Here is a 19078-nt window from a genome sequence, read left to right on the forward strand (position 1 = left end):
TTCATCATCCTCTTGTCGGGTGTGCGACGCTCGATGGGGCCCCACGAGTCTAATCGGGGATGGGAGCGGGGACGGGAGAAAAGCAGCCTCAAGACAGGTAGCGGGGATGGGGAGCGGGAAAATTAGAGGGATCTTGGATGGGGATGGGGTACAACTCAGGGCCCCTATGCATCGTTGGGGTCAGCACCAATCCTCACATCGATCCCCCTGCGCCCACAATTATTACTTTCCAAATTGGGTTGTTTTTGAAAGCTCTAGTTTGGTTTTGGTGAATTGATGAAACCTTAAGTGCTAACCTAGTTTATCAAGTGATCATAAGATAGGTAGCACATTCCAAGTGGTGAAGCAAATGAAGATCATGACATGTGATGGTGATGCCATAGTGATGATCAAGTGCTTGGACTTGAAAAGAAGAAAGCAAAAAACAAAAGGCTTAAGGCAAAGGTATAAATGATAGGAGTCATTTTGTTTCGGTGATCAAGACACTTAGAGAGTATGATCACATTTAGGTTTGATAGTTGTACTATTAAGAGAGGTGAAACTCGTATCGAAATACGGTTATCAAAGTGCCACTACATTCTCTAACTCATTGCATATGCATTTAGGATCTAGTGGAGTGCTAACACCCTTGAGGACATTTTGTAAAAATATGCTAACATATATGCACAAGGTGATACACTTGGTGGTTGGCACATTTGAGCAAGGGTTAGAAACTTCATCGGCAAAGTGTCCGCCCGTAGAGTGCAGATAGTCCGACGGTGCCACCGGCGCTCTCTATAGAAAAGATGGAGGTCACTGTAAGTGATCTGACACTGGTCTCGGTTGGACCAGCGTGTCCGGTCGGTGGTAGCAGTGAGCGTGTGGTTTCAGTCTTATGACCGAATGCTGGCACGAGAAATGACCAGACGCTTAGGGCCTGAGTCCGGTCCCACTGACATGGTAGTATAGAGGAGACAGTGAGTGACCGGACGCTGGGTGTATCCAGTCGGGCATGATCGGACATGTCCGGTCGTGAGTGGATGCTTACTAGAAATGACCGGACGCTGGGATCCAGTGTCTAATCGAAATCTAACTGACACGTCTGGTCATCACTTGATCATTGACATCGAATGATCAGTGTTTGAAGCTGATAACACGTGGCAAGCATCGGGCGACCAGATGCTGGGATCCCACTAACCCTTCTTATAGTACTTCTACTTTCATCTCATCTAGTAGTGATGGTTTTACTTGTGATGCCTCACTAATGGTTGAGAATAAGAACCTCAAGAATGAGGTCAATAAGCTCACTCACACCTTGGCTAAGGCCTATGGTGGTGAGGACCGCTTGCTTATGTACTTGGGTAGTCAAAGAGCTTCTCTCTACAAAGAGGGATTAGGCTATACCCTAAGAAAGGCAAGGCGGTCTTTGCTCCTCACAAGACTAGTTTTGTGATGAATAATGGTCGGTTTTGCACAAGTTGCAAGTAAGTTGGTCATGTAGAGCAAAAGTGCATGAATAAGAAGTCACAAACTAATGTATCCTACATTAAGCTTGATTCTTTCTATATGCTTACCAAGGGTACAAATGGCATAAAGGCTAAGTTCATTGGTAAACCATAGATGGGCTCAAAGAAGAAAGGCATTTGGGTGCTAAAAAGCTTGGTCACTAACCTTCAAGGACCCAAGCAAGTTTGGGTACCTAAAAAGAATTGATCTTCTTTTGTAGGTCAATTATAAAGCCAGAAAAAGGCATTGGGTTTTTAATAGCAGGTGCACTCAACACATGACCGGTGATGCAGTAATGTTCAACTCAATCCACACCAATGGCAATGATGGTTATGATAGTATCACATTTGATGACAATGGTAAAGGCAAGGTCAAAGGGCTTGGTAAGATTGCGATATCTAATGACATGAGCATATCCAATGTGTTGCTAGTAGAGAGCTTAAACTTTAATTTGCTATCCATGGCTCAATTGTGTGATCTTGAATTCAAATGCATATTTGGGATAGATGATGTAGAGATCATAAGTGTAGATGGCTCTAATTGATCTTCAAAGGCTTTAGATATGAGAATCTATACTTGGTTAATTTAAATGCTAGTGAAGCTAAATTATCTACATATTTGTTCACTAAGTTTAGCATGGGTTAATTATGGCATAGAAGGCATGGTCATATTGGAATGAAACAATTGAATAGATTGGTTAAGCATGACTTAGTTAGAGGCTTGAAAGATATTGTGTTTGAGAAGGATAAGCTTTGTAGCTCTTGTCAAGCCGGCAAACAAGTTGGAAACATCCATCCTAAGAAAAAGCACGATGAGCCCTAGTAAAGCATTTGAGTTGTTGTATATGGATTTGTTTAGGCCAACACAATACACTAGCATTGGTGGTAACAAATATAGCTTTGTGATAGTGGATGATTATACTAGATACACATGGGTATTCTTTCTAGTGGACAAAAGTGATGTGTTTGCAACATTTAAATCATTTGTCAAGGGCATTCACAATGAGTTTGAAACAACCATCAAGACAGTTAAAAGTGACAATGGTAGTGAGTTTAAGAACACTAGAATTGATGAGTTGTGTGATGAATTTGGAATTAGACATCAATTCTCGGCCAAGTACACTCCACAATCAAATGGCCTTGTTGAGAGAAAAAATAGAACACTCATTGATATGGCAAGGTCTATGCTTAGTGAGTACAATATGAGTCAATCTTTTTGGGCTGAAGCTATCAACACGGCTTGTTATTGTAGCAACCGTCTTTATTGTCATCCATTAAAAGACCAGACACCATATGAGCTCTTGAATGGTAGAAAGCTCAACATTGCATACTTTTGGGTCTTTGGTTGCAAATGCTATATATTGAAGAAATGCACTAGATTGGAAAAGTTTGATAAGAAATATGATGAAGGATTCCTACTTGGTTACTCCACTACAAGCAAAGATATAGAGTTTGAAATTTGAAAAGTGGTACTCTTGAGGAAATTCATGATGTTGGATTTGATGAAACCAAGGGTTCATAAGTAGAGAATGAGAACTTGGAAGATGTTAGAGGCATTTAACTTTCAAATGCCATAAAGAACATGGATGTTGGTAAATTAAGGCCTAGGCAAGTGAATGATGATGAAGATGATCAAGTGCATGTGCTCTCTAACTCAAATGTGCAAGATGATACAAATCAAGCTAGTATAAGTGGCTCTCATGATAATGAACAAGATCAAGTGGCTAGTACATCATCTCAACCCAATGATCAAGCAAGTGCAAGCAATCAAGTTTCAATTCTCCAACCAACTAATATTACAAGGGATCATTCATTGGACACTATCATTGGTGACATTTCAAGAGGTGTGCAAACTAGATCAAGATTGGCTTTATTTTGTGAGCATTTCTCATTTGTGTTATCCATTGAACCAAATAAGCTAGATGAAGCATTAAAGGATGTTGATTGGGTGAATGCTATGCATAAAGAATTAAATAATTTCACAAGAAATTAAGTATGAGAATTAGTAGAGAGACCAAAGGAACACAATATGATTGAAACTAAATGGGTCTTTAGAAATAAGCAAGATCAGGATGGGATAGTAGTAAGGAACAAAGCAAGATTAGTAGCACAAGGCTATACATAAGTTGAAGGTCTTGACTTTGGAGAAATATATGTCCTGATTGCTAGATTGGAAGCAATTAGAATCTTGCTAGCCTATGCTTGTGCCCACAACATCAAGCTCTATTAAATGGATGTTAAGAGTACATTTCTCAATGGTTACATCAATGAAGAAGTATATGTTGAGCAACCTCTCGGTTTTGAAAATGATAAGAAGCCCAACCATATATACAAGTTGAAGAAGGCTTTATATGGGTTGAAATAAGTACCTAGAGCATGGTATGAGAGATTGAGGAACTTTCTACTCTCTAAAGGGTTCACAATGGGCAAGGTTGACACCACTCTTTTCATCAGGAAGATTGGAAAATATCTATTTGTATTACAAATCTATGTTGATGATATCATATTTGGATCAACCAATCAAGATTTTTGTGATGGATTTGGAAAGATGATGGCTAATGAGTTTGAGATGTCTATGATTGGAGAATTTAGTTACTTCCTTGGTCTAGAAATCAAGTAATTGAAGAATGATACTTTTGTAAGTCAAGGCAAGTACATAAAGGACATGATCAAGAAGTTTAGAATGGTTGATAGTAAAGCCATTAGCATACCAATGAGAACCAATGGTAACTTGGATAGTGATGCAAGTGGAAACATGGTGGATCAAAAGTGGTATCGGTCTATGATTAGAAGTCTACTCTATGTAACCGCATCAAGACCAGATGTCATGTTTAGTGTATGTATGTGTGCAAGATTTCAAGCTTCACCAAGAGAAGGTCATTTGAAGGCTACAAAGAGAACATTAAGGTACTTAAAGCATACACAAAATATTGGTTTGTGGTATCCCAAAGGAGCAAAGTTTGAGCTAGTTGGTTACTCTGACTTGGATTATGCGGGATGCAAGGTTGAAAGGAAGAGCACCTCGGACACATGTCAATTATTAGGAAGATCACTTGTTTTATGGTCATCAAAGAAGCAAAATAGTGTTGCATTATTAACCGCCAAAGTCGAATACATATCCACCGGTAGTTGTTGTGCACAAATACTTTGAATGAAGGCCACTTTGAGTGACTTTGGAATCATGTTCAAGAAAGTGCCATTGCTATGTGACAATGAGACTGCAATCAAGTTGACCAACAATCCGGTTCAACATGCAAGAACAAAGCATATTGATATCCGCCACCATTTCATAAGAGATCACCAACAAAAAGAGGATATTTGAATTGAGAGTGTAGGCACCGAAGATCAATTTACCGATATATTCACCAAGCTATTGGATGAGAAAAAATTTTGCAAGCTAAGGAATGAGTTGAATATATTGGATTTCTCAAATATGTGTTGATGCACCCCCCCACTTATATGACATGCCTCTCCTTCGAGCAATCCAAGGTAAAAGTTGATTAGCATGTCATACATCCTTGCTAAGGACATGTTTAGTGCATCTACACATCTTTCACATTTAATAGGCTTATTTATAAAAATCAAATGAATTTGATGATTATATGGTACTACTATTGCTTCTATGCTTATTTTGATCTAGTGGTAGCATATGACATGTTTGTGGGCTTGTAAACCTAGTGTTTGATCTAGAAAATGAGCTCTAAGTGTTTAACTCAATATGGTACAAGATAACCCTTATTTGGAGGTGTGAAAAAACTTGTCCTTGGATCAAACCGAGTTAAATGTCTTTGGCAAGTATTCTAGATTGGACCAAATTTGGGAAATGATCCTCGCCCCCTTGATTGACATTGATAATCTCAACCTATCTAAATTTTAAACCTTTGTGGTCATTGATGACAAAAGAGGAGAAAAACAAAGATATTAGTACTATGGGGAGAAAAACAAAGAAATAGTGTACTAAGATAGTGAAACGACAACAAGGGGGAGAATTTGACATAGGAGGAGAGATATGACAAAGGAAAGGGATAAATTAAAAATTTGAGCACACAAGTAGGGAGAGCAAGCTCATGAACTTGTATGGTGCATTTGAATGTGCATCTCATATGTTTGCTTGCATGGCACAAGTTTTAAATTTTAATATCCATGCTTGTGTGGTGTATGCTAGTTGTAGGTTTGAATGATGAAATAAAAAACTAGCAGGCATAGGTTATCTAGTGATTTCATTTCCATGTGGTATCAAGCTAACCATAGTGTTAAGGATGGTATATAGGTGCACTCTGATTGGTATCATGCTTCAAAGGTCCATTTTTTATACCTTAGCATTATTTGGTAGACATTATCTCCTATATTTCCTATCTAAACATATGTGCAAGCTTCAATCTAAAGTCTTAGCACATATGTAGGGGGAGCAATTGCTACTATATAGAGTTCAAGAAATTTGTCCATATCCTTTTACACATAGTAAATATGCTTGGACAAGCAACATGGATTCAATTGAATTTTAATTCATATCTTTGTGAAAGGGTTGTCATCAATTACCAAAAAGGGGGAGATTAAAAGCTCTAGTTTGGTTTTTGGTGAATTAATGAAACCCTAAGTGCTAACCTAGTTTATCAAGTGATCATAAGATAGGTAGCACATTCCAAGTGGTGAAGCAAATGAAGATCATGACATGATGATGGTGATGCCATGGTGATGATCAAGTGCTTGGACTTAAAAAGAAGAAAGAGAAAAATAAAAGACTTAAGGCAAAGGTATAAATGATAGGAGCTATTTTATTTCGGTAATTAAGACATTTAGAGAGTATGATCACATTTAGCTTTGATAGCCGTGCTATTAAGAGGGGTGAAACTCGTATCGAAATGCGGTTATCAAAGTGCCACTAGATGCTCTAACTCATTGCATATGTATTTAGGATCTAGTAGAGTGCTAACACCCTTGAGAACATTTGTAAAAATATGCTAATACGTGTGCACAAGGTGATACACTTAGTGGTTGGCACATTTGAGCAAGGGTTAGAAACTTTACCGGCAAAGTGTCTGCCCGTAGAGTGCGGACAGTCCGACAATGCCACCGACGCTCTCTATAGAAAAGACGGAGATCACTGTAAGTGACCGGACGCTGGTCTCAGTTGGACCGGCGCGTCCGGTCGGTGGTAGTAGTGAGCGTGTGGTTTCAGTCTCATGACCGAACGTTGGCGCGAGAAATGACCGGACGCTTAGGGCCTGAGTCTGGTCCCGCTACATGGCAGTACAGAGGAGACAGTGAGTGACCGGACGCTGGGTGTGTCTGGTCGAGCATGATCGGACGTGTCTGGTCATGAGTGGATGCTTACTGGAAATGACCGGACGCTGAGATCCTGCGTCCGGTTGAAATCTAACTGACGCGTCTGGTCATCACTTGACCGTTGAGATCGGGTGATCAGTGTTCAAAGCTGATGACACATGGCAAGCATCGGGCGATCGGACGCTGGGGTCTTATGTCCGGTCGATATGACCGGAGTGTCTGGTCGATATGATCGGAGCGTCCGGTCATCCCGTGTTGTACCCAGTGAAGGGGTACAACGGGTCTATTTCGTGGGAACTTCTATTTAAGCCCTATGGTCGGCTCAAGCTCACTCTCTTGGCCATTTGCATTGATATAGCAACCTTGTGAGCTTAGCCAAAGCCCTCCCACTCATCTCCATCATTAATTTATCATCTTTGTGAGATTGGAAGAGAATCCAAGTGCATTGCTTGAGTGTTTGCATCTAGAGGCACTCGGTATTCGTGTTTCGCTGCGGGATTCGCTTGTTAATTTTGGTGGTTGCTGCCACATAGACGGCTTGGTGCAACGAGGATCGTCGAGCAAAGGCTGGTGATTATCTCCGGCTTTGATTGTGGTGACTATGAGATGTTCTTGACCTTTCCCCGATGGAGAGCCAAAAGGTACTCTAGTGAATTGCTCGTGGCTTATGTGATCCTCATCTTGTGTTGATTGTGCGACACCCTATTGTGAGTTTGGCGTGTGATGCCAATTAGCGCGTGAACCTCCAAGTGAGTGAATCACTACAACGTGGACTAGCTTGCCGGCAAGCAAGTGAACCTCGATAAAAAATCATTGAGGTGATTGATCTTCATTGGTATTCATTCTTGTGATTGATTGGCTCATTCCTCGACACGACGGTATAACTATCTTGCTCACTCTCTACATTACCGCAAACTAGTTGTCAAGCTCTTTAGTGTAGCTAGTTGTGAGAGCTTGTTAGTTTGGTTGGTATGTCTCTTTAGTTAGCCTTTGAGATCACACTTAGTGTAGTGACATAGTTATTGTGTGGATAGAAACTACATAAATTAGAATTGTGGTAGGTGGCTTGCATTTTTAGTAGGCTAGCGCAACACTCGCTTCGCCTCATAATTGTCTAACCGGTTTGTTAAGTGTTGTTATAGAAATTTTTAATAGGCTATTCACTCTCCCTCTAGCTATTAGGATCTTTTAGTTTCTCTGGTATCTAGGCCGGCCTTGGCGTTCAGGCTCGCACCCCACGCAGCCAACCAGGCAGTAGACAACAGCCATGCACTAAATTGAAAATTGCTGACATCAACGCATCCCATGCTTTTTGAAGTGAAAAAGTCATATCTCCTAAACCAAGTATCTAAATTAAAATCCGATTGCCCCATCATATTCCTTGCAATAAACTCTTCAAAACCAGACCTGACATAGATATATTTCGATAAAAAAATTTAACGAATATTTATCTCATGATGAACCTTATTTAAAGATAATCGTCGAACATCATATGAACATCATATGTATACTACGCGAACATCATATATATCATGAAGATGTAAAAAATAATAATAAAAATAAAATTAGCGAAGTAATTAATTATAGTCAAATAAAAAAAGAAAAAATGCTACCGAACATCAAAGATACATCGTAGAACATCACATTAAGACTATACGAACATCGCTAAATATAGCATAAAATATCATATGTATATTACGCGAACATCACAAAATACATCGTAGAACATCACATTAAGACTACACGAACATCGCTGAATATAGCATAGAACATCATATGTATACTACGCGAACATCGCAAATATCTTGAAAATATAAAATAAAATAATAAAATTAGTGAAGTAATTAATTAGAGTCAAATAAAAAGAAGAAAAAATGCTACCGAACATAAAAAAATATCCTAGAACATCAATGTATGCTTACTGAACATCACAAAATACAACGTAGAACAACACATTTCTACTCGCGGACATAAAAAATATATAATAGAATATTACATGCATACTACATGAACATCACGTGTATCTGTAAATAAAAAAGTGAACCATATAAAAAAGAAATTTAAAATATAAATGTTAACAAATAAAAAGATAAGAAAACAAAAAAAAATAAAAACAAAAAAACTAAATAGAAGCCAGGAAAGGAAACAAAAAAGGAAAAGAAAAATAAAAGGAAATAAAAATCAATAGAGTAAAATGAATATAGTAAAAGAATAAAGAAAATAAAAAATGGCAAAAGTCCAAAAAAAGAAAAAAATAAATGAATGAAAGGAAAGAAAAAAATAAAAGGAAAACATACAATAAAAAATAAAAATAAAAAAAGCAAACAAAAAGAATAATAAAAAAGATCAAAAAAAGAAAAAGGGAAAAAAAGAAAGGAAAAATAAATAAAAGAAAATAAAGAAAAATAAAAAATGAATAAAAGATGGAAAGAAAGAAAAAGAAAAAAAGAAATAGTAGAAAGAAATGAAAAAGAAAAGCAAAAAAGAAATAGAAAAAAGAAAAAGGAAAAAACACATGTACCATAACGCTACCGTCGAAATCAGAATCGCACGACTCGCTCATCGCTCGAACTTGAGCCGAGCTTGCTCCAGCGGATGGGCTGCGCAAAAAATTATAAAAAAAACGGAAGAGCGGGGGAGTGCGGAGGGGGCGTCGGCGCGGGGCTGCTGTTCGACTGGTCGGCAGCGAAGATTTCCGGTACAACTCGCCGCCGGAGATGTCGCTGTTGCCATTTTTACCCTCGAGGAAGGCCATGGCGCCGCGCGTCATAAGGGCAGCTCCAGTGTGCAAAGCGAACCGAGCATGTCAAACATTTCGAAGTGTGTAGTGTGAGCATCGACTGCTGGGACCCACCACTCACCATGCAAGTGCCACACGGAAGATTCTGCATCCCTCGTTTGGTCTCTCTCTTCTCGTGCATGTACAATGCTGATTACTTTACGCTGGAGGGTTCGACTCATCTGCGTGGTTCGTTTTGACAACGACGGTTCACACGCTCCAGTGTTCACGGTTCACTTTTCTTCTCCTCGGTTCGATTTCACCGGTGCATTGGAGGTGCTCTAAAGCCGTACATCAACAGATGACCTTTTAGTATGATGCTAGTGGAGTAGTGGATATGATACAAGTAATGAACTTAACAAGAAGGCTCAAAATGAAAAATTAGGCACAAAGACACGACACTAGTGCCTTATTTGTAAGCCACCTTTGCACGATGTTACAGCGACCAGTACGCACAGACATGCAACGCCTTGCACTCGACCAGCAGGGAAGTACGCCCGGGGGTTGACCCTGACGGATACTTAGGTGTGTGGCCATCTAGCTCCGGGCCAGCGCGGCGGCGGAGAGGAGTATGAGCAAAAGGAGCAGGGCCATGGCCGCGAATGAGCCGATGAGGGAGCCGGAGATGCGCTCGCAGAAGGAGTCGAACTGCTGGCAGATGGCGAACCAGTTGGCCCTGGCGTTGCCCTTGTGCGCCAGGTACACGACCGCCGCGGCCGCCGATGCCGCCGCCGTCACCAGCGCCAGCATTGCCTTTGTCAAAGAGTGCCAAAATTCAGTTGGTAATCACTTGGACCGCTGTTCTGGTCTATCGTGCACCTACTGCACATTGGGCTGATCGGCGATCGCGATGCCCGTTGGGTACGTTGCCGTGTATTATGCAGAAATTAAGACGAGCTATATGGCATGTCTCTTACCGCATCAAAGAAAACCAAGACCAGCCTACTGTACTTCGCCCTGCTCGCCATGACGTGCACGATGGACAGAGGTATGGACAGGACCAGGTACGCGGCGACGATCGAGTTCACCACCACGAAGAACCTGACAATGCAAATGAAACAGTGTATGCACGTAATTTAACAACGCAGCTCAGAGCACCGGCCTGTGTTGACCAAGAAAACACAATCATCAATTAAGTTGGTGGACCGGTTTAAAGGATCGATGCACGTACGTTAGGGTCGGGAGATCGCTGTACTGCGCCTTGAACCGGAGGAACTGCGTGAAGAAGGGCAGCGTCTGGTTGGTGGTGCCCATGGCGATGGCGCTGCCCACGGTGGCGATCACCGCGACGAAGCGGAGGATGAGGTCGAGCACGGCTAGCCCGCGGGTAGCCGCCCTGCGGCTCCCGCTGCTGGCGGCCACCCCGAGCACGGCGGCCTTGGAGGTCTCCCCGCCGTGCTCCGACACCGGGGCTTTGCTGTCCTCCATCGTTGACGCGCCGAGACACCGCCTTTCGCCCTCGCCTTCGGCTAGTGAAGGCGGCTACCTGCGTCAAGGCTTACTGGTCTGGATGTTGTTGGACGTTGCTCGCACGTGTTTATATATATATATATATATATATACGTGCAGGAAGAGCTCCGTGGAGTGTGCATGTGGATGTGGATTAGGTGATTCTGATGTGAGCACGTGATGCGCGCGTACGTGCCGGGGAATGCAGTTTGGTTGGCAACAACTCTCACTTGCTCCATCAGATCAGGGCTAACGACATCAGCTTGCTTTATGTCAGTGGACGGCAGCGTCTGCGACGACACGCTCCATGCCTCTGCTTCAACTCCTCCCAGCTCCATAGCACGGGATGCTTTTATGCTCTAAAAGCTAACTTAGCAGATGGATGCAATGCAAGGCTAACCATTTTACTTAGCAGATAGATGCATGCGGAGTTTCCAGTTTCGGTTTCGGCAGCGCTAGCGCCCGCACTCGCGCGCAGCCTGCCCCGTCCGCTGATTTTTTTCCCCAGCCCGCACGTGCACCTCGTCCCATCGCACCGCCCACCCGCGTGTCTATACGACTCGCCTCGTACGCTCAGCACGCCTTGTCCCCTTCGATTCGAGGTGCCCTGATCGTCGGCCCCCACAGCGCCCTCCATCTGCAGGACACCGGCACGCCGCACTACCCATCCACTGGCCCCCAGCTCGCCGCTCCTCATCCCCCGGCGCCCGTGCTGTGCACAACGCTCCACTCCCCGTGCCCCCCTGAATTCCTAAATAACATGAACACTTGAATGCAACATGCGTATGGAAACGGATGAAACATCTAGAACATACGCTTCGAACATATGTGTGGAACATATGCAACATCCAGATAAAACACTTGCAACATAAAAACACTTATTGCGACATAACATAACATCAGTTGAAACATTTGGAATATATTGTTGCAACATATGTGAAACATATGCAACATCTATATCAAAACGCTTGCAACATACGTCTAGAACAGATAAACATTTAGAAGAACCTCTAAAACACTTGCAACATGCCTGAAACACTTGCAACATATGCAACATGTGCAACATCCCCTAATCTATTTTTGCAACATCCATATGAAACAATTGCAACATACCTCTGTAATGTATGAAACACTTAAAACATACGCTTGCAACATGCATTTTCGTCGCAACATTTCCAGGCCACTACATCATCGAAAGCGGCCACGACCTTCTGGTGGGGAACGGTGATGTCAGCAGCACCTTGGCATCACCCCAACAGCACCTCGGCGTCACCCTAGCATCATCTCGACGCGCGCGGGAGACAAGGCACGGCGCGTAGCGAGCTAGAGTTGGCGTGGCGGGGGGATGGAGTGTAGCACGGCAATGGAGAGCGTGGCGCGGGATGGAGTGCGGCGCTGATGGGGGAGCCGCGCGGCGTGGGATGGTGTGCGCGGCGGGGAAGACAGCAGGAGCGAGCGCATGGCGTAGCAGCACGCGATGGACGAGCACGGGAGTGGGAGATATTTTCGAGAAAGGTAGGGAGACGCGGAGAGGAAGTAGGCCTCTCGGGCCATGGCAGCGAGCAGACCCGAAAAGCGGCGTCCGGGCTCAGCCTTAAGCAGTGCAGTGGGCTTCTAATTAGCCAGCTTGTTTAACGGCCTGTTCGGCTAGAAGAGGCCCATCAGTTTGAGTTCTCATTTGGGCTGCACGACACCAGGCCGAATCAAATAAACAAGGCAATACACAGCCAGGCTACTTTTGAGCCCAACAATGCTTTATGTTCAGACCCAAAAGTTTCTGTTCTTACGTCAGCCCACGATGGAGATCGGAGAACATACTTGGCCACCCATTTTCCATCTTATCCCCTGAAGATCAGCGAGCCAAACATGAGCACATCCGCCCCAGTCTCACTCCAACCAAAGCCATCGAAGGAGCAGCTGAACGACCATGGCCTCGCCGCTGCTCAAGTCACACTCTCAGCTCGCCGCCGCCGCTGCCCTGCACTCCGCGAGGAGAGCTGACCGCCATGGCCGCTGCCCTGCGACAGTACACGTATCGTTCTCTTTCAAATCCCATGTTCCGACTGTTTCCACTTTTCAGTTGCTTCAAGTTTCACATTTATGCATGATGTTTCTGTGCAGATCGGCAGGTTCCAGGACCACGGGCTCAGGTCCGGCCGTTCTAAGGTACATGACATCTTATCCTGAAACGAAAAATATGGAGAAATGTTCATGTTCACGTAGTAAATTCGAGGCAAGCCTACAGCGTTGCATAGAAATGACGTGCTTCGTGCTGACAGCCAGGTGATAAGGATGTAAAACCATATGGATAAACAGAGTACAGTGTCATATGCCTATGTTTCTATGCAGGCCCTTTATGAAATCTGAAGAAACAGACTAACCGAGCCATGTTCGCTTGTCTTATAAACCGTACTTTTTAGCTTGTTTTTTTAGTCGGAACAGTATTTTCCTCTCGCAATAAATCAGTCAGAACAGTGTTTCAGCTTGTTTTTTTTTCAGCGAAGCGAACGGGCCACGTTGTGTTACGTTAGGTTGCTTCTATAAATAAATAGTACTGCTACCCATGAGACCATGACATGAATGAACAGAGTCCAGTTGCATTGACGGTTCACTAATGTTCAGATCTATGGATCTTGTGCTGCGTTGCAGAGATCCGGTTCAGCGAAGGTGAGCGCCTTCCCGTCGCTGGACGTGGTGCCCCTGATGGTGACGATGGTGGAGCACGTGGACATGTCGCGGGACTACGTCGTGACCAAGTCCATCTGGCATCTCAGCGACGCCGCCCTCAAGAGCGTTTGTGAGTCCTGCTCCTGCCACCGCCACCGTCGTCTCAGCACATGAGCTCCGCGCGCCCTTTGATCTGAAACCGCTGACCGTTTCCCTCTCGATCGATCGCGCGCAGATACCTTCTACGCCATGTTCACGGTCTGGGGAGTCTGCTTCTTTGCGTCCATGAAGGCAAGCATGCACAGTACTAACATACACCATGTAATTGCACTATTTCCTCGAGTGTTCATGACACACAGCTTGCTTGTGGGTTAAATCAAAACAGGATCCCTTCTACGACAGCGACACGTACAGGAGCCAGGGTGGAGATGGAACCGTGCACTGGTACTACGATAGGGTAAGCACGCACGCAGGCACCTTTGCACAGTGTCTGTATGTGCCTCTTTTTCTTAGGCTGCATGATCGAAGAATCAAAGCAGTTAGCCTATCCTAGCCACAGATAACTTTAGGCCCCGTTTAGCTGCCAAAAAATTTTGCATAGTAATTGTCACATCGAATCTTGCGACACATGCATAGAGTACTAAATGTAGACGAAAAAAAAACTAATTACACAGTTGGTCGAGAAATCGCGAGACGAAACTTTTGAACCTAATTAGTCCATAATTAGACATTAATTACAAAATACAAACGAGATGCTACAGTGAGCCAAAATCCAAAAAAAAAATTGGATCTAAACGCACCCTTACTAACATCTTGTGCAATGTTCATTGGCAGCAAGAGGACCTGGAGGCGTCTGCGAGGGAGGAGCTGCTCAGGGAGGAGCTGCTCGAGGAGATTGAGCAGAGGGTTGGGGGCCTCAGGGAGCTGGAGGAAGTAGTCACAAAGTGATTATAATACGGGTGTTACTAATCAGTTCTCTATCTGAACTTCGTTAGCAAATAAGTTCAGACTTCTTTGCTGTCCTGCTCAAGTCTGTATATGGCCCAAACGCCTGGATGAACTGCGCTACTGCAGTGCAATAGCAGGATACATACAGTTTGTTTTCTTAAGGGAAACAGGAGGGGGTGCACCCCTACTGCATGTTTTTAATAAAAGAAAGTTACAGTATTTACAGAAACAAGACAGGCCCTACCCAAGGATACATGTAGTTGGCCAGTAGCACCACATGCATTGACAGTGTTTGCGTCAGTGCTTAATGACGTGTCCACACATTTTAGTCCAGATAATGAAGGATTGGGTACGATAGCATCTGGCCAAGTTCGGAGTACAACTGTGCAACTACAGAACTCTGTGTATAGTACATGGCAAACTAGAACTGTAGTTGTACAGCATCGATCGCCGCTCGGCACAGACAGTTCAGAGGCGTACAGGTACATTACACATGCACCGTCTGGCGTCTGCAGCCTGCAGGCCTCGCCGGCAGCTACACGCACGGCGCACGGCGCACGCAAGCAACGGAGAGCGGTGCGCCGAAACACGCAGCGGCGAGGACAGGGCCGCGCCGGGGGAGACCGAGGCTGCAACGCTGACGAGTGGCCAGCAGTCAGACGACGGGCCGGACCCCTACCGGTCACGTACGGCCTACGAGGTACTACGACCCAGGCCAGCGGCAGCGTCTCCGATGCACGGCTTCGCAATCAGAGCCATGATTTTTTGAGCTGCCGATGAGCGATGGTTGCACGCCATCTTTTTGTAAGAACGATCCCCCCCCCCCCACCCCACCCCCACCCACCCCAACACCACCTTCCCTTTTAAACACATGGGCCCTGTTCCGCTTAACCCATATTTAGCTTCTTTTTTCAGCCGTAACAGTGTTTTCTCTCACAATAATTAAACTATAACAGTATTTTTTAGTCAGTTTCAGCCAAAATTCTGCTAGCCAAACGGAGCCATAGAAGCAAAAATATGGTAGGAATGAGAAAAGATATGTAAATTGTACCGGGATGCAACTACAAAACAAAGGATTAAAAAACATAGGAATTTAAAAGAAATAATCATTTGGATGGACTGTAGGAAAAACGTAAGATTTTTACCAAAAGGTTTGAGTGGATGCTAAAGTTCCGTTAGTTTCGCGAGCTGAGTAGTGGGTTCTCTACTGTGTAACTTGCCTTTCAAGTTCTCAAGTAAGACGTGGGTGCTCGTATTTTTCTGAATTTATTTTAGAATCTAATGATGTTATTTTTTACTATGATTGGTGAAAAAAATGAACATGCTGAAATGAAAACAAAATTTGGTGTGCGAAAGTCTTTAACTTATATTCCTTCCTTCCAAAATGTGATAACGTATTTTAATTTAACTCTTCCCAATTCAAACTTCTTCAATTTAGACCAACTTTATTAAAAAATACACTAATATCTACAACATAAAATTAGTTTTATTGCATGACCGTTAAATATGTATGATTACACATTTATTTGATATCATTATATATGTTCGCATGTTTTCAATAAACATGGTTAAAGTTAGATAATTTTTCTTAGGACAAAACTAAGAACGTGTTTGGTTTGTTCTCCCAACACTTTGTCGCCTTGTTGAGCGAGAACTTCGAGCAAGTCCGCAAGAGAAACAAAATAGCTCACCTACCTGGGAAAGCTTTTTGTACAGAAGCCCACAAGGCAGTCCCATGGGCATGCCACAACCTAGGCACGGCACGACTCAACGGCCATCGTGCTCGTACCGACCCAGTCCGATGGCTGGGCCGTGCCTGGGCTACTACCCCAGCATGACCCTATTATTGGTGGCCCGATACCTCATATATAACCTCCCATCCCAACTTCTAAACCCTAGCTCCACCCTTCAATTCCATAATTGTCGCCTTCTATTCCACTCATTTCCCTTTGTTGTTACCCTTCTGTGAGAGCATCTTGGCCAACACTCAGGGCGCGTTTGGCCGGGCTCCCGCCGGCTCTGGCTCCCACACTGTAGCGCAACTGTAGCGCGCAGGAGCTGGAGCCGGAGGAGCAAAAAAACGAGCTTCTCCGGCTCCAGTGCTGCCAGTGAGAGAGGAAAGGATGAGAGAGAAAAGCGACTCCGGTGAACAGTGTCGCTACAGGAGATGACATAGGGAGGAGTCAGAGGAGCCGGAGCCGCTCGGAGCCCGGCCAAACGGGCTCTCATCTGCGACTCTCCCCCAGCGAGGTTGCAGCGTCGCGCCCCCAGCCCACACGCGAATGTATGTGGTGGCGTCTCAACCATGGCCATCCCGTGGAGGCTGCAGTGGTGGTGCACCTCGGTTATGAGATTTGATTCGATTTGGCTGCTAGTTTCATTCTATTTGTATTGGCTGCTAGTTTGATTCTATGTGTATGTGAGCAATGATGGATGATGGATTTGAAGATACTAAGAACTTCCTGATATGAAATTTATGTTTCTTTGCTTTGTTGAACTATAGTCGGACCGGCACGACACGTTTAACTAGTTTAGTGTGAGGCCTGGGCCCATGGGATGGCACGACACGACACGATTAATAACTAGGTCGTGCCTGACCTAACCTTAAGTGGGCCATGCCTCATCGAGCTGGCCAATCCGTGTCATTCGTTTGGATATCTATGGCTTCTCGTTGCTCACACCAACAAGGTGAGATGAGGTGTCATTTGGAGGAAAGTGGCCTAAAACACCCAATATTTCCAAATGAAAGAAACCATTAGCCTACTTGAGAACCCAACTAGTTAAGATTAGTCCATTCTAAGGCCCCGTTTGGCTGGGCTCCGACGGCTCCGGCTCCTGCACTGTTCACCTATCAGCTCGTGGACGGCCAATAGGACGCTATACTGTTCATCAGAGTTGTTTTTCTCTCTCCTCCTTTCCTCTCTCACTCTGACACCACCGGAGCCAGAGAAACTCATTTTTCTGGCTCCGGCTCCCGTTGGCACCTATCGGCTCATGGGCGGCCGACAGGATGCTACAGTGCAGGAGCCGGAGCCCGCGGGAACCCGGCCAAACGGGCCCTAAACTGCTCGGAAGCTTGTGCGGGCGAGATTCGGCTTGCTCTCGTAGGAGAACCAAAATGGCGCACCCGCTAGGCAAGCTTCTCGTTGCTCGTGCCAACCGCCCAGCCGAGCGAGCTGAGGTGTTCCTAGCGGAAAAAAGCGTCCTAAAACACTCAATATTTTGAAACAAAGAAAGCGTTACATTTAAGAACGGACATTGATCAGAGATCCTAATTACTTAAGATTAGCTCGTCATAAACTGTTCAAGACTTGTATGGGCAAAGATTTGGCTTGCTCCCGTAGGAGAACCAAGATGGTTCGCTTGCTGGTAGAGCGAGGTGAGGTGCCACTTATAGGAAAAAAAATCATAAAACATCCAGCATTTAAAAAAAAAAAGACTTGAGAACGCACATTGGTCAGGGATACTAATTACTTAGGATCAGTTCGTCCTAAACTGCTGAGGATCGGAGCTTCATTCCGCTACTGTCATCTCCGGCGCCTTGCAGTCTCTGCACGGCGCCCAAAGAACAAGAAAGACAGCAAAGGAGACTCCGTACACGTTTCAGAGAATGGAAACTCCACATCTATCAGCCATCTGAATCCGATCTCGTACGTACGAAAATCTGCAGCTCCCTCCAAGCCGCATGTAGTACTCATCATCCCCTCCCACCAGGACTGTGGTACCTGCCACATATAATAAGAAACTCAAAGAAACAAAGCGCGAACAAAAAGTGATTATTGGAGATTTAATTCAGAAATGTGCAAGCTGCTTTGTATGCTTAGTACCTTGATCACTTCTTAGACTAACTGAAGACCAAAAAAAGCACAAAAAGAACTGACCGGAGGATCACACCATCTGAGGTCCTGCATGAGAGAACGAGGCCATCGTGTAGCCAAAGAGAAGAACCTGCCGGTCGATCGATGATGCGGCCTCACAGTTTGCAGCATATGCACACATGCATCATGCATGCGAGGTTGTTCCTGACTAGCTAGGGATGAGGGATCGATCGAGGCATCGTCGGCCGGCAAGTCATCCTTGGCTACATAACAAAATACAACCTCATCCCCACATGCAAGCCCTCAGATGAAATACTTATGACGAACTGATGAATGCAGCTGCTGAATCTGAATGTACAGAAGATACATTATTGCCATATTGCATCACTTGCTTGCTAACTATAAGCTGATGAGCACACGATCGAGCTGCTGGCAAGCAACAAGATGATGCATACAACACACTGATGAGATGCATGCATGGCTGTAGAAAGAGGAGAGCTACCAGAGGAGGATGAGAACGAAAGGTCCTGCTGCGTAATGCTAACTGTGACTGTGAAGCTTCATCTTGCAAGACGAGACAAGCACAAGCTGCTTCTATACATAGGAGTATGTGGGCGTGGCGTTAGAATGGACGACAAGCCGATCAA

At 44.4% G+C, this 19078-nt stretch overlaps 2 protein-coding genes across 3 annotated transcripts; one reads left to right on the top strand and one right to left on the bottom strand.

Moving 5' to 3' along the window:
- Nucleotides 1–10086: 10086 nt before the first annotated feature.
- LOC136466127 (casparian strip membrane protein 3-like) lies at nt 10087–10977 on the bottom strand. The gene is made up of 3 exons (XM_066464589.1): nt 10721–10977; nt 10467–10590; nt 10087–10302 (listed from the first exon to the last, which is right to left on the bottom strand). The coding sequence occupies exons 1-3, from the start codon at nt 10975–10977 to the stop codon at nt 10087–10089; spliced, it is 597 nt and encodes a 198-aa protein (XP_066320686.1).
- A 1877-nt stretch (nt 10978–12854) lies between these two features.
- LOC136464436 (photosynthetic NDH subunit of subcomplex B 4, chloroplastic-like) lies at nt 12855–14774 on the top strand. 2 transcript variants are annotated; one of them, XM_066463387.1, is made up of 6 exons: nt 12855–13030; nt 13120–13164; nt 13648–13795; nt 13901–13956; nt 14051–14122; nt 14500–14774. In XM_066463387.1, exons 1-6 carry the CDS (start codon nt 12926–12928, stop codon nt 14611–14613), a joined length of 540 nt encoding a protein of 179 aa, XP_066319484.1. In that variant the 5' UTR covers nt 12855–12925; the 3' UTR covers nt 14614–14774. The 2 variants fall into 2 exon arrangements, with proteins under 2 accessions (XP_066319484.1, XP_066319485.1); XM_066463388.1 differs by having other exon boundaries at nt 12857–13024.
- The last annotated feature ends 4304 nt before the right edge of the window (nt 14775–19078 follow it).

The sequence above is a fragment of the Miscanthus floridulus genome, chromosome 7, assembly GCF_019320115.1.
Source record: "Miscanthus floridulus cultivar M001 chromosome 7, ASM1932011v1, whole genome shotgun sequence".
NCBI lineage: Eukaryota > Viridiplantae > Streptophyta > Magnoliopsida > Poales > Poaceae > Miscanthus > Miscanthus floridulus.